General features: G+C 38.7%; 2 protein-coding genes and 1 long non-coding RNA gene across 3 annotated transcripts in view; 1 reads left to right on the forward strand and 2 right to left on the reverse strand.

Moving 5' to 3' along the window:
• Positions 1-5: 5 nt before the first annotated feature.
• Positions 6-4,877, reverse strand: LOC105198722 (frizzled-2). Its single transcript, XM_011165547.3, has 3 exons — positions 4,015-4,877; positions 3,141-3,520; positions 6-2,924 (listed from the first exon to the last, which is right to left on the reverse strand). Exons 1-3 carry the CDS (start codon positions 4,875-4,877, stop codon positions 2,386-2,388), a joined length of 1,782 nt encoding a protein of 593 aa, XP_011163849.1. The 3' UTR covers positions 6-2,385.
• Positions 4,878-4,989: 112 nt separating this feature from the next.
• LOC113004289 lies at positions 4,990-7,458 on the forward strand. Its single transcript, XR_003268952.2, has 3 exons — positions 4,990-5,499; positions 5,725-5,819; positions 6,684-7,458. It is a non-coding gene; the product is annotated as an uncharacterized LOC113004289 (long non-coding RNA).
• LOC105198723 (protein tramtrack, beta isoform) overlaps positions 6,734-13,831 on the reverse strand; it is a 45,001-nt gene continuing 37,903 nt past the window's right edge. The window contains exons 5-7 of the mRNA XM_026137205.2: positions 12,608-12,876; positions 12,076-12,354; positions 6,734-11,938 (exon numbers count right to left, since the gene is read on the reverse strand). Coding sequence (XP_025992990.1) covers positions 11,786-11,938; positions 12,076-12,354; positions 12,608-12,876 — 701 coding nt within the window. The 3' untranslated portion in view covers positions 6,734-11,785. The remainder of the gene's footprint in view (positions 11,939-12,075; positions 12,355-12,607; positions 12,877-13,831) is intronic.

The raw sequence follows: 13,831 nt of genomic DNA on the forward strand, positions 1-13,831 counted from the left end.
TTGGCTTCACATATGCATCTCTCGTTTATTATATAAAGAATATAGTGATCATAAAATTTACATGATTTTATAATATATCTTGCATACGACAGAGTCGTACGCCGTGTGCCACAATACATAATAATCACGCGTATCGCATTCGCAACACAGAATCTTCATACACAAAAGCTCGGCAATTTCAGTTGGACGAATTCGGCAGTTTGTTTGCATAAGTTTGATCATGTAGAACACGTCGATGTATATATGTACAGAAGTCTTTAAAAATATATTATAATACATAGATAATTAAAAAATGTATATAATTATATACAATGGGTGTGAACCTAAAGTAACACACTTCTTACAAGTAAATCTTACAAGTTAATCTCGTTGAGATTCCATTGAAATGCGTCCTCGACTTACAGTCTAGATGACAATGCATTCGTCGCGCGGAAAAAGATTATTAACTAATATAAATACAAAAGAAAAAACGTTCGACAAGAGCCGTCGAAGCCGTCTCCGCTTGAGTATTCTTTTTTATGTCCCTCAGTACTTAAAAATTAAGCGTAATTGATTTCGATTCTTCATCATATTAGGATGGGAAGATTCAGTGGCAGTATGAAGTAATGATTGTTGAGATGTTCAGACATGTTTCAGACTTTAAGCCTTATAATGAATTCGATTGGATATATCAGCACGCGTATTGATGTAAATAGCAGTTTGTTATATAATCATATAATTAAATGTAAAAGCGTGATGCAAGCGCTTTGATTAATAAAATGTCTGAACTGCAATTCCTATCAAGCAACGCGATAATTTGTGCTCTAGCATCTCTCTAGTGCATTCAACCGTTTCCTACGCGTACATCTTTATGCTTTATGTACGACAATGTTTAACATCATATGCGCTAATATATCCAACGGAATTTGCTATTAAGTCTTAATTCTTAGATTATATCGGATTCTTGGATCCGATCAGCTGCTTTAAAAACTTTGAACACTTGATTTGTCTGCTATAGCACTTGAGCATTTCCAACTTAAACATAGGGACTTGAGTTGTAGGGAGAGATGAGACTATGCTAGTAATAGAACGAGTATCGTCTAATAATACTTTCAAACTCATTAACATTCAATCCAAATATCTTTACAAAATCCATAAATCATTCGTAAAAAAAACGTAAGAGATAAAAAACTTATTTGGCACAGCGACGAATATTAATGTATGCCTTTAATTATTCACGAGATAATTGTAAACGTAATACGAAGTGTTGTTACAACTTTGATTCAGATCGATTTGATTGATATAAATTAGAAATTCTCAAAAACTAAGAAATAATTACTGAATAATCAGGGTTTACTCATATTGTTTACTCAAATCTTTTAAAAATTTCCTGAGAATTTCCATATTTTCCAGGAATTTCCTTCAAGATAAAAAATATTATTCCAAGATCAGAGAATTTTTAATACAACTTTGAAATAAATTTATTTCATTGTACTTTCTAATGTTTCTTAATGATAAAATCACAAAAAAAGTCAATTGAGTTTTGAATATTAAATTTAAGATCGATTTTGCATTATTAAGAAAAAATTATCAAAGAAACAATTTTGCTAGAAAAAGGGAGATAAAATTTAAATTTGAAAAAAATTCAATAATTTCCGTCGGTACTAAAAAAGTCCCGAAAAATCTACTTTTTAAAAATAAAAAAATTCAAACACGAGACTAGAAACTGTGGCTAGCACAGGTCTTTTAGTTTCGTGTTTTAATTTCGTCAGTCCGTATGTAACGTATTATTGTTGATAAAAAATTTAAAAATTCCTGATTTTCCTGATAGTAGATACCCTGATATAAATAAATTCAAATTAAATTGACCAAAAAGCTTTCAGCTATATGTCAATATCACATGATTAGCATTATTTAAATTAACATTTTTGGCGAAAGCTAATTACTTCGTAATTTTAATAAAAGAAATAAAGCATTTTATGTACTTTTTATATTATGCGAAAAATTGAGAAATGACACTGAGAATTCCGGAAAATTCCCATCAACGATCGTGCGATCTTATTTTTTTAATAAACCTATACATTTTAGCGTCATTATGAAAGTCATATCGTGAGCTTTTCCCATCATTGTTGGAAAATCTTTTTATCTTCTTAACTGCACGTTAAATTATAAATATCTACGAAGTTCCAAAAACATACAACGTAATGATGAAATATTAAATACCAAAATACATTTTGGGTGAAATAGGCCTGAATAAACAGTAAAGTTAAAAAAAAACTTATTCCTGTTTAAGGTCTTTCGAAATTTCCACTAACCTTCGTCATGTTTAAGGTCTCCGATCTTCCAACATAAAAAAAAAGACAAAAGACAGTACGTAGAACTTCGTGAATAAATGCAGCTATAGCCTTAAACGTAGGCTTCGGTACGATGACCTTGTATATGATGGAAAAACTGCTGCCAACTGGTAAGTGTCTTCTTAGACCATACCCAGAAGCTGCTAGTAATACCGACAATCATGGCCATGAGGTATTTGATCATGAAGATTTCAAAATCGGGTCTACGACCAAGATCGCGGGTGCGCTCGCCGACAGGACACGGCAACGAGTAGAGTGACTGCGGACCCGGTCGCGAGCACATCTCCATGTTCCACGTGAGCATCCACTGATCGAAGTATGCCTGCTCGTAGAAGAGGCAGGCAATCACGACCAAAGCAGGTACGATGTAGAGCACGGAAAAGATGCCGATGCGAATCATGAGTTTCTCAAGTTTATCAGTCTTCGTACCGTCGTGCTTCATCACTGTCCGGATGCGGAAAAGTGAGACGAAGCCTGCCAGCAGGAACACAGTGCCCAGTAAAAGATAAACACACAGCGGTGCTAGTACAAAGCCCCGAAGAGCTTCCACGTTCCACAGACCAACGTAGCAAACTCCGGATAGTATATCACCTGTAAATTAAATTACAAAAATAATTTAATTTGTAAACATAATTTTAACAAAGAAAAAAAATAATATAAAAGTAATATGAGAAACTTTATTTAATTTCGCTATTAACTCTGTAAAAGAATATTTAAAAAATTCTTATAAGAAATAATTATGATTGTATTTTATGTTTACATCTTTCTTGCTCAAAATTTTGTTATACTTTTGTTACAATTGCCCACCTTCCACTTTTCCCATCGCCAGAATGGTAACAGTCTTCACAGCCGGCGCGGCCCAGGCGGCCAGATGGAAGTACTGTGAGTTGGTCTCGATTGCTTCATGTCCCCATTTTAATCCAGCTGCCAAGAACCACGTGAGTGTGAGGATGACCCACCAGATGCTCGATGCCATGCCGAAGAAATAAAGAATCATGAAGAGCACAGTGCACAATTTGTGTTTAGTACCCTGGGTAATCGTAGAAATCATCTGTGTTCGAATACTCATAGGCGGTGGGAATGGTTCTCTACATGATATGGAGTTGCCTGCTGCCCAACCAATCACGTAAGCTAGTGCCACCATCAGGTAGCATACCGACAAGAAAATGATAGGCCTCTCAGGATACCTGTACAAAAGAGGTAAATATTAAAAATTTAGATACCTTAAAAAAATTATAAATAATTAAACAATTTAAAAATAATATGTAGTTGTACTTCTATCAATTATCTTTGAAATTATTGTGTTCATTGTAGTGAAGTTTTAAAAAGATCTTGAAATCAACTATAAGAACATGGAATAAAAAGTGGAGGTTTTCATTAAAAATTTTAAAGCCTTGAAAGCTCTTCCATATTTATGCTCAAAGTCAAATAAATATCACCATTTGTTTAAATTTACAACTGTTGTCCAAAACATTTTCCCATAGAACTAATAATTTGAAAGATAATTTTCGTTATTTCTTTGATGAAACTATTCTATTTTATCATTGATCACATGTTCATCAGCTTTTAATATACATTGTACAATATAAATTGATTCAAGTTTGCACAACTTTTTAATTTATGGATAAAAATTGCAAGACAGCACAATGCAACTGAATCTTGCAAACAAGCAAACTTTTACCTAAATCTATCTGTATCAATGAGGAATGTCAGGAACGTGAAGAAGCATGAAGCTGCACAAATGGCGGCCCAAGTGCCAACCCACACTCTAGCGAACTTTCTCTGCCTCTCGGTGAAGAACATCCCGTCGCAGGGTGCCCCGCAGTCAGGCTCCACTTTGTCTCCCACCTTCAACGAGTACCCTAATCCATGAGGAACCTTGAACTGGATTGGACAGACGAAGCCGAAGTCCCTGGCGCCCATAGCAAAACCGTTACCGCCACCGATGACAACTCCGCCGTAAGGCTTGTACCCGTCATTCCAGGGTGGCTGAAACTCCGCGGGCATGCGGGTCGCCGGGTAGACTGGCGCGGCGGGTTCCTGGGCCGTGGTCTCGTTAGTGCCCACGCAGATCTCCTCGCCGTTCTTCGGCATCTTGGCGCAATCCAGGGCCTCCGGCCACGCGAAGCCGAAGCTGTTCATAAGGGCCTCGCAGCCGGAGCGCGCGCTCTCGCAGAGCGATCGGCACGGCGGTATCGCCCTGTCGAGGATGGTACAGACCGGTGCGTAAACGGTGCACAGAAAAAAGCGCAGATCCGTGCTGCACTTCATCTTGACGAGCGGCATGTACTGATGCACCTCCTGGCCAGCGTCCTCCTGCTTCTGATGATTCATCAAGTTCGGCATGATCGTCTCGTTGTATGGGATGTTCATGCAGAGATTGATGGTGATGGGCTCGCAGCGCCCGTGATGGCCGAGGGGATCGCGGTCACCGCCACCACCACCGCCGCCGCCGCCGTTGAGGAACGCGACGGAGGAATGCAGGCCGGCGGTGATGACCACCACGCTGAACAGAAATACACCGATCATCGTCGTCCGTGGCATCTCTGGCCTTCCTCCCTGGGAACGGGAGCGCACCACCGCCGCGACACGCTCACGACCGATGCCGATGCGACATGCCGCGATATTTACATTCGACCACTGGCGACCACGCGACGGTGATGAGGATGAGGGTGACGGGTGAAGATGAGAATGAGGATGAAGGTGGTGGGCGAGCGAGGACGACACCAAGGTTGATGGACGCGCTCGCGGAGCTAGCGGTGTAAACAGTTATGGCAGCCGTACGAACACTACGAACTTCTCGCTGAAGGTGAACGAGGAGGGGATGCTGCGAAGAATTCTCATCGCGCTGCACGCCCGACTCTGCCAATAGGAGAGCTGACCTCCTAGAGACATTTCTAGATACGCCGTAGAAAACTCTCGAAAGGCTGCGCTCGTGTTTCAACTCGTGTTTCTCCTCTAGCTCGTTTCGACTCCGCGATCATCGGAGGTTGGAATTTCGCAGAATTTCGATGAGAGATTTGAACGCGAGGATGGCGACAGATGACGGAGCTAGAGGAACGACGATGTCGCGAGGATGATTATGACCGTACTCCGATTAAGTAGTTGAGTAATATATGTATTGAATTAGACAGAATTATTGATCATTTGTTGATTAACATGAATGGTAGGTAAAATCAGAATTATATGTAGTTAGAAATTTTGCGATACGTGTGTTCCCGACTGTTGAATCAGTCTGTTGATTAGTTAATTAGACTTTGATCAAAATTGCGCTGAGAGTAGCGAGTAAATTTCTTTAAAGGTTTCCTCGTTTAAAATCTAAAGTTGAAGTCTAAACTTTTAGCCTTTAAGTTGCGTTTAAATTAAAATATTAATGTCGACTTTTTTTCAGCAACAGCTCGAGGATTGAAATGAAATGTCCTGCCAAAAAAAACTCGATAAAATTGTATAAGAAAGAAAAACATCCTTAAAATTCTATCATTATTGGTTCGTATATCAGATTTGTCTTTTTTCATGTTATCTAGCACATAATTTGACAATCATTTTTAATGAATATCTGCTCATATAATTTTTAATTATAATCTGTCTGATTTTGTAAAAATTGATATTATCCTATTATGTTTTTAATTTATATATATTTTATGATCTATATTATATAATATTTTAATTTTATATTGTTTTTTTATATAAGTAATTTGAATATTTCTTGTGAATATAAATTATATATCATTTTTAATATATATTCATAATTTATCGTGAAAAACAAACAGGTGAAATAACAATTTTTCGTACGTATAACACAGGATGTTTTCAACAATTAGTGGAAGAAAATTTACAAAATAAGTTTCTAGATGATAAAATGAAAATTAAGAATAACAATTGACTGGAATTAATATTCATGTAAAAAGTGCCTGAAGCATGTGAATTATATTTAAGCACTATGAGAAATATTAAAATTATTTATACATAGAAAACAGAAAATCTAAAATTAAAATATGTAACAAATCATACATAAATTGAAAACATGATATAACATAATATTAATTTACAATATATATATATATATATATAAAATATATTGAAAATTAAATATAATTTTGCAAGTATAAGCAAATCATATATAAGCAAAGTTTTAGATTGGATTAGGTAACTCGACAAGTGGTATGGAAAAACATACTCATTCATATTAGTATTTAATTGTTTAAGTAAGCTCCTGTTGAGCAAGAAATGAAATAGAAATTGATGAAATAATTTCTTTATAATTTAAATGTAAAACCAATAACTTTACTACAAAATTACATAAAATTTCAATAAATTTTAAATGTTTTCATTATTTGCTTTTTTTAACAGGATGGACAGAGGACGAATGGATGGCAACGAACAGATGTGAACTCGGTCGATCTCGATTTTGATTTTATTTCCTTCCTCACACGTAATGTGCAACACGTTCCGTAGCCCTCGCCAACGGCGATCGGCGCGCACGATCGTAATTGCTACAGCTCTTTTCTCTCTCTTTTTTTTTTCTTTTTTTCCGCGCTTACAGTACGTACACGTGCATCGTATGCACCTTTAGACGGGTCGCATTCACGGGCGAACTCGCGTTCGCTGCGCTATATTTACAACGCCAGTCGTTCATGCGAGCCGCATATTTTCAAAACCCGCCGGATTTTCCTTCGGAATCCGCGTACGAGATTCGAGGGCCCGACCGGCAGTCAGCACTCCGATCGAGGATCCGATTAACTTGAGCGGCCATCAATTTAATGCTAATAAGAACAAAATATTAGTTCTTTGTTTTATGAAAAGAAGAAATCAGATTAGAGACAAAATGGATTGCGCAGCTAGAAATTTTGCTTCGTACAAATGAATTCGGCTGCCGGTTGAGCTAATCGCCGATTAAATTAATCGGAGTTTGATTGAAGTCGCCCTAGAAGTCGGTTCTTCGAGCGTAGATCGTTCTAAGGCTATAATTGATATATTGACTGTAAACTCCTCCGATTCTCTTTTTGTAGAAACTTCTCTGCAGAAGCTCCGTTAAAGAATCGCTTTTTCGGCGAAAATTTTCTACTGATAGTCAACGCAAAGTAAAAAAAAAAAAAAAAAAAAAATAACGATTATTAATCACTCAGAAATATAATATTTTATTGACAACATCTCAAGTGCGAAGTATCATTCGATACCGAAGATGCCAGACACGATTCTTCGAACAAATTTTGTCGCATAAAAAATGGGTGTATATATATGTATATATCGTTCTCTTTTTTGTATACTTTATCTAAAATAAGGAGAAAGTTTCTCTATCTCGCGAGAGAGAGAGAGAGGGAGAGGGAGATGCAAGCTCTCGTCGACGAGATAGTAGCGGGTGTTGAAAATGAGCGTCTCGTTCGATAGTCGGTACAGTTTTATTATTGAGGAAAAATCGCGCGCGAGCCGCCCGAGTTACGCGAATTACGCTTTCGTTATCGTAAACAAATAAATAATTTATCTTCTCGCACGAATGTACTCCCGGCTTGCACCAAAGTCCCACTCGACTTGCGCGTGAGCTTCAGCCTTCTTACGCCTTACGATTAGTATTATTTAACATTTAAGAGTCATTATGGAAGATTGTAGTGCACCGCCTTCATTTCTCGCGCGCCTCCCTGCTTAATTAATCTCGCCCGGTCAATCGATCGAATCTCACGAAAGAAGAACGTTCTCGGCTCAAAGAAGGCTCGGAGGGAGGGTCTGTGTAAAAACTAAATTCCCAATCCGCGCAAATTGGAATTATTGAAAAATCCGGTTCCGTTCCTTCCTCTCTGTGCTTTACTTAAGGAAAATATTTTTCGTGATTTTCAGAAAGGAACGCGACATGAGGAAATTCAATTCCTTAATACGGATTAGAAGTCGCTATACTTACAGTAACGCGATATCATGGAAGACGACTGATATCACTTATGGAAAGTCCAAAATGTTATCGACGCCTGCGGGTCATCGATAAAGGAACGCGGGTCGCTACGTGATTTACGGGGGGAAGCACCGTTTTTTAAGCTAAAGAGGTTCGTCTAATCTTTCCTTTTTCCTCTCTTAGGATTGCTATTAATAATGTGTTATCGCGCGATAGTAAACTCTAGTCGACCGTAGAACTTTATTATTGGCACAATGCTGAATTCCGGATAAGATTGAACGCAATATTCCTCTACGTTCCTCTTCTCGTACACATGCGTAGACTAAAACGGTACAAAATATTTTATTTATGGCTATATATATATATTCCGGTTTGATATATTTCTTGACGTTGCACAATGTCGACGGAGTGCCTGGGAGATTTCACAGTGACTGGAAGTTCGTTTTTCCGGTTAAACGATTTTTCTATCCTTTTTTTTCCCAAATTCCTTCAAAGGTTTTTAGGAACGGCCTCTCGCACGTAATTGATTGTACATGTACGGGGTTCTTCCTTCACGAGACCTAAAATTCGGGTACTTTAGCTCGCTAATAATTTGCCGAAATTTAATTAATGCTTATATAAATTCAAGTCTGTATAATAATTTGTAGAGATGCAAGGACAAAGAGAGATCCTTCAGAAGGAAGACACGCGACGCGATCACGATGACTCTTGCAAAGACCTCTTCGGTAAGTTTCTTTTTAATTATATATCCGTTCTTGTTTCAAACTCCTCGTTATATATTATATATATTTCTTAAATTTATTCAAGACTGATTTTTCAGATTAATTAAGAGGGAGATAAGCACGAGGCGGGGTTCCGTTTCGAAGAGCTCTCGGAGAATAATATCTTCCGCTAGTGCACGTTCTACGAGCGAATTCTCTCAACGTCGCGATCGCTATTTGGCCGTGCGTTCAAACGTGGCCGTGCGATCTTGCGGAAGAGAATACGCGTGGACGCGTATGTACGCTAAAAAATCGCGGCACGGACACGGGCCACGGGATTGGTATGCAGCGCGTGCACTAGCGCGCGCACTCTCTCACATACACCTACATCCACCTGTACATGATTGCGTGTAATACCCGGCGGACGTGGTCGGAAGAGACCCTATCGTCGCCGCGATTACAATTCCAAAATGATCGATGCGTTTTTACGCGTCGTCAAAGAAACGCGCGTTTGTATGCCTGGGAAAATATGTGTGTGTGTGTATGTGTGTGTTTTCTTTATCTTCTCCATTAGCACCAAACTTAAACTAGTCGCGTGTAGATGTGTGAGATTTCTTTTACAGGCTGTCCTGAATTTTTATTTACGAGGGACCTCCTATATATGTATATATTGCGCGATTCCTTTGGCGCGCAAAAGACAAGAATAATGAGGATTAAAATACTTTCGAGATATTCGAAAAAATGGACAGACTTTCTTGGAATATTTCAGCGAGATTAATACACGAATATAATGCGCCTGCCGCACATCCGGCCGATCAGTACGCATTATACCATACTTATTCGTACGTCACGTGCGCTCGATCATAAAAGTCCACGTCCACGAGGAAAGCCCAAGTGCTAAAAATAAATAAAAGCGGTTAAGAGATTAATAATTCATAAAAGATAATCCCTGAATTAATCTTAACAGTTCGATATATCAATACGGAGGGATCGATATTTAATCGACAGTTAATTCCTAAGGAATTTTTAATTTTAGGATTTTAATTTTAGCATATATCGAGGAATATTTTGATTAGAAAGGTATCTGTTTTAAAAATATAGTAAAGTTCTGCATTTTGGTCATTTTCTTCGAAGGGTTTCTCTTGGAGGTGTGCTTTTGCGATTAAACGCACGCACAGATATATTCGTCTATCTATCTATCTATCTATCTATTTATCTATCTATCTATTGTTCCGCTAGCGACACTAATAATCGTGTCGATCTAATTATCCGAGTGCAATAGCATGCTTGTCCGCACCTTCTGCGTGTTTTCACAGGTATACTCCGCGCACCCGGTATATTTGTGACGTAACTGGGAGAGTGCGTAAATTAAGTAAATGTTATTAAATGTCGGTACCCGTATATAAGTCGATAAGATCCCTTTCAATTTTTCTGTATACCGCAATGTTGCGTATTATGTCGTACAAGATATACCGGATGCATTTCATGACAAAGAAACTTACGTACACATTTAATGTGTCTCCAAATGAGAAAGTACAGGAAAAAAATTATAAAATACTTTGCAATCAATCTCTTTTAGATTTCAATTTTGTGAATGAATTGGTGTATTCTTTTTATTTACACTAATCCGTTTAATTAGCGCAATATTAAAAATAACGAATATACCTGTGGAATGCAATATTAAAAATATTTTGTTCCACGGGTGAAAATATTGCGTCGGTCACATGGCGATGCTGCCTTCGGACACTTTGTGTGGCATTGCATGGGCACGCAGCATCGGCGGGACTGAGCATGTCATTAAAAATTAGCAAAAACAATAGATCGATACTGTACGGTCGCACTTGTTGAGCAAACGATCGCCGTGCGCCTGGGAAGATATACATTTGGCACTGGATTTTCTCTCTCCCTTCCTTTCTTTTACATTTCTTCGAGGAAAGCTCTCTTCACTCGCAACGTGCATCGAACTCTCGATTACGAGATTTTCGATAGTGAAAAAGAGAAAATATTATAAACAAGAAAGAGAAGAATTTCTAGGAGCTAAATGTCTATGATCGAATATGTATTATTGTTCCTAAGGAATGTTACTTTGATATCGCTTGTGTCATTTTCACTTTAGCTCTCTAGATTCTGCGTTGAAATTTATTCGGAACCTAACTGAATCAGATTTAATTGTGGGATTTTAATTACTTCTAACTTTGATCGCGCAGAGATTTGTCTCATCCTTTCGTTTTGATTGCATTCTTTGATACTGTTTCATCCCACTTGTTAAAATAAGATTAACCTTGTAAGCAATCACAGTTGACAGTGTAAATTGTTTTAAAAGATAATAAGATGACAGAAATCTTGCAATAAATTCTGTGATTCTTTAACTTGGCAAGTAAAAGGCCGTGGATAATCGAGAGTTCTTTGCGAATTCGCTGATACGCGACGAAAGAGTTTCTCTATTTACAAGGATTCGCAACGATCATAGCGATCGAGGAAACGTCGTCGTCGACGTTCATCACCCACAGCTGGTCGGGAAAAAAATATACGCAGCCGTGCCTCTTATTTTTACATCACCCGAACGATAGCTCGTTCGATTATCAGGAACGTATCTTCTTCGCGAAACCCGAAGACGTGTTCGATCCCCTTTTTTCGGCCCTTCCTATAATTTTCCCACGTATTTAAAGAAACCACTATGCCGTTCTCTACATTCTCTCGAAAATAACGATCGATATCTATATATTTGTAGAAAGAAAAGAAGAAGGTAAACGCCGATGGGGCCGAAGAAGCTGAATGGACCTCTCTCTCTCTTCGGGATCACGAGGAGGGCCTCGCCCGATGATGATATGGTTGCCCCTCGAGAAAGTCGCCGACGCGGCCGGCTCGGCCTAGCTATTCATGATTGTGGACCTCCTGGAGTAGCCGCGCCTCGTTACCGTTTCACCCTGCGCCTCGCACTCCCGCTTCACCCGGTCGATTATGTCCGCCACCAGCTTCTCCTCTTTCTCCCGCTGCTGCTCCCAGTCCGGACCTTTGATAATCTACAATAATATACATTGCCAATATTGAGTAGAAAGGTACAGTTGAATAGTTTTAACAATTCAAAGCTAGTTGTTACTTCGAAGAAAGTATATTGGTGATATTATAGGTGATATATAGGTGCATTGCGGACACTCACGTCGGTCGAGGTCTTGCGGGTCTTCTTGTTGCCGGGTTCCTCGCGGTTCTCGTCGTTCTCGTTGTCGGAATGGCGGGAACTTAAATGGCCGATGTAGCCTTTGCGGGATTTAAAGTATGTATTGCAGCTGTGGCACTTGAAGAGCGGCGCCGGCTGGGTCACCTGAGTCGACACGTGTAGCTTGTATTTGTGCCTGTACCAACGGGTTCGCGACGGAAGCACCTCGCCGCACCACTTGCAGACTACGGAACCGTCGTTTTGAATGAAGTATTCCAGCAGCTTGGAAAACAACGTTTATTGGTATTTTTTTATCTCCTCTTTCGCTCCCTTTCCGCCCCTTCTCTCGCTACGCTACACTCCATTTATCGAAATTTATCACATAACAATACCACGAGTACCAGAATATCATTTTTTTTTTTTTTTAATTTCTTTTGTCATGATTTTTAATTCTCTTTCAATTATTCGCTAAATGTCCAGGGAAAAGATTGTCAAGATCCGTGCCAAAGTCGAGGTCGCAATTGAGACAACCAACCTGCTTCCTGACTTCCGGTTCATTCTCGCCTGCTTCCGATTTAGGTAGCAGAAGGTCGGTTCGATCCTCCTCTGTGCGATCCGTTAGGAAGTGGACACCACTGACTCCCCTCTCGGTCTTTATGAAGGTACCCGCTCCGGTGCCCTCATCGTCGCCGCCGTGCGTCGCCGAGGACGAGGCCGACGAGGCCGGCGCGGCGGGCGACGATGGCGACGACGAGCTGCAGATTTCGAAGGTGATGTCACTCGGTAGCTGTGGCGGCAGCTGATCTGCCGTTCGCACATGCAACGAGAAAAAAAGGTAGACGATTTAAGATTAAAAATCGTTGCGACCTCGTTAAACGGTACCACGAAGAGCTGATCGCGTCAACGAAAGTGAACACGATTTTTTTTTTATCTAAACAGAGAAACAATATCTTGCCCCAATTAGTTACTTTTTTATTCTAATTGTATTCACTGTTCGGCATTAGATTGCTCAAAAAATTTTTGAATGTTTAGGTGTTTAAAGGTTGTGTAAATTTGAAGTTCAAACGTACCAGTATTTTGTTTGAGTGTGTTATATGGAATTTTTCCTTAAGAATTAAATGTTCATTAAATTTAAGAAAATAATTTAAGAAAAAGTTCGTTAAATAATCTGCTTTCTACATTTTAATTTTCAATATAGCTTCATACACTGTATCAAAATATTTTTTTTTTTTTAATACAGGCTGTTACATTTGAAATAAAATCGCGAGAAAGCTTGGAACTGACTAAACTTTAAACTGTCAATCTTTTATTGTGGCTCATACAAACTATGATCTAAAAGGTTAACAAGATCTTAAAAGATTCACAATACATTCTTCTCGAATATATTGGAATTCCAGAAAACGAAGCGATGCGATGTTTTAGGATATTCCAATTATTTTCTAAAGGATGTAAAATCCGCGCGAGGAATTGTATTTGCAGTATGGAGGATGATAGAAGAGACAAACTCTACTAGACTATTGCAATGTATATCACAAAAAGTTACAAAGAGAGAAACTACAATTAGATAAAAACAAATAAAAATAATAATAATCGCGTTATTAGATTGCGTTATCGTTCTTCTCGCCACCAGGCACCAGAGATATACGTAAAGGTACATCCGAGACGTACATAAATCGTAGGACAGGCATGCGTCCGCGATATGCAACGATAATGTGCGAACGTGCAACTTGCATAATTTTTATTATTGTATTTAATACAT

This window comes from Solenopsis invicta, chromosome 14 (assembly GCF_016802725.1).
Source record: "Solenopsis invicta isolate M01_SB chromosome 14, UNIL_Sinv_3.0, whole genome shotgun sequence".
In the NCBI taxonomy this organism is placed as follows: domain Eukaryota; kingdom Metazoa; phylum Arthropoda; class Insecta; order Hymenoptera; family Formicidae; genus Solenopsis; species Solenopsis invicta.

Bases quoted from the DNA above. Each gene is read 5' to 3' on its own strand.
- LOC105198722 (XM_011165547.3), bottom strand. From the start codon at position 4,877: ATGCCACGGACGACGATGATCGGTGTATTTCTGTTCAGCGTGGTGGTC. The intron at 3,521-4,014 runs GTAAAAGTTTGC...TCTTTTGTACAG, and splicing joins ATTGATACAGATAGATTTAG to GTATCCTGAGAGGCCTATCA. The intron at 2,925-3,140 runs GTGGGCAATTGT...TTTAATTTACAG, and splicing joins GGCGATGGGAAAAGTGGAAG to GTGATATACTATCCGGAGTT.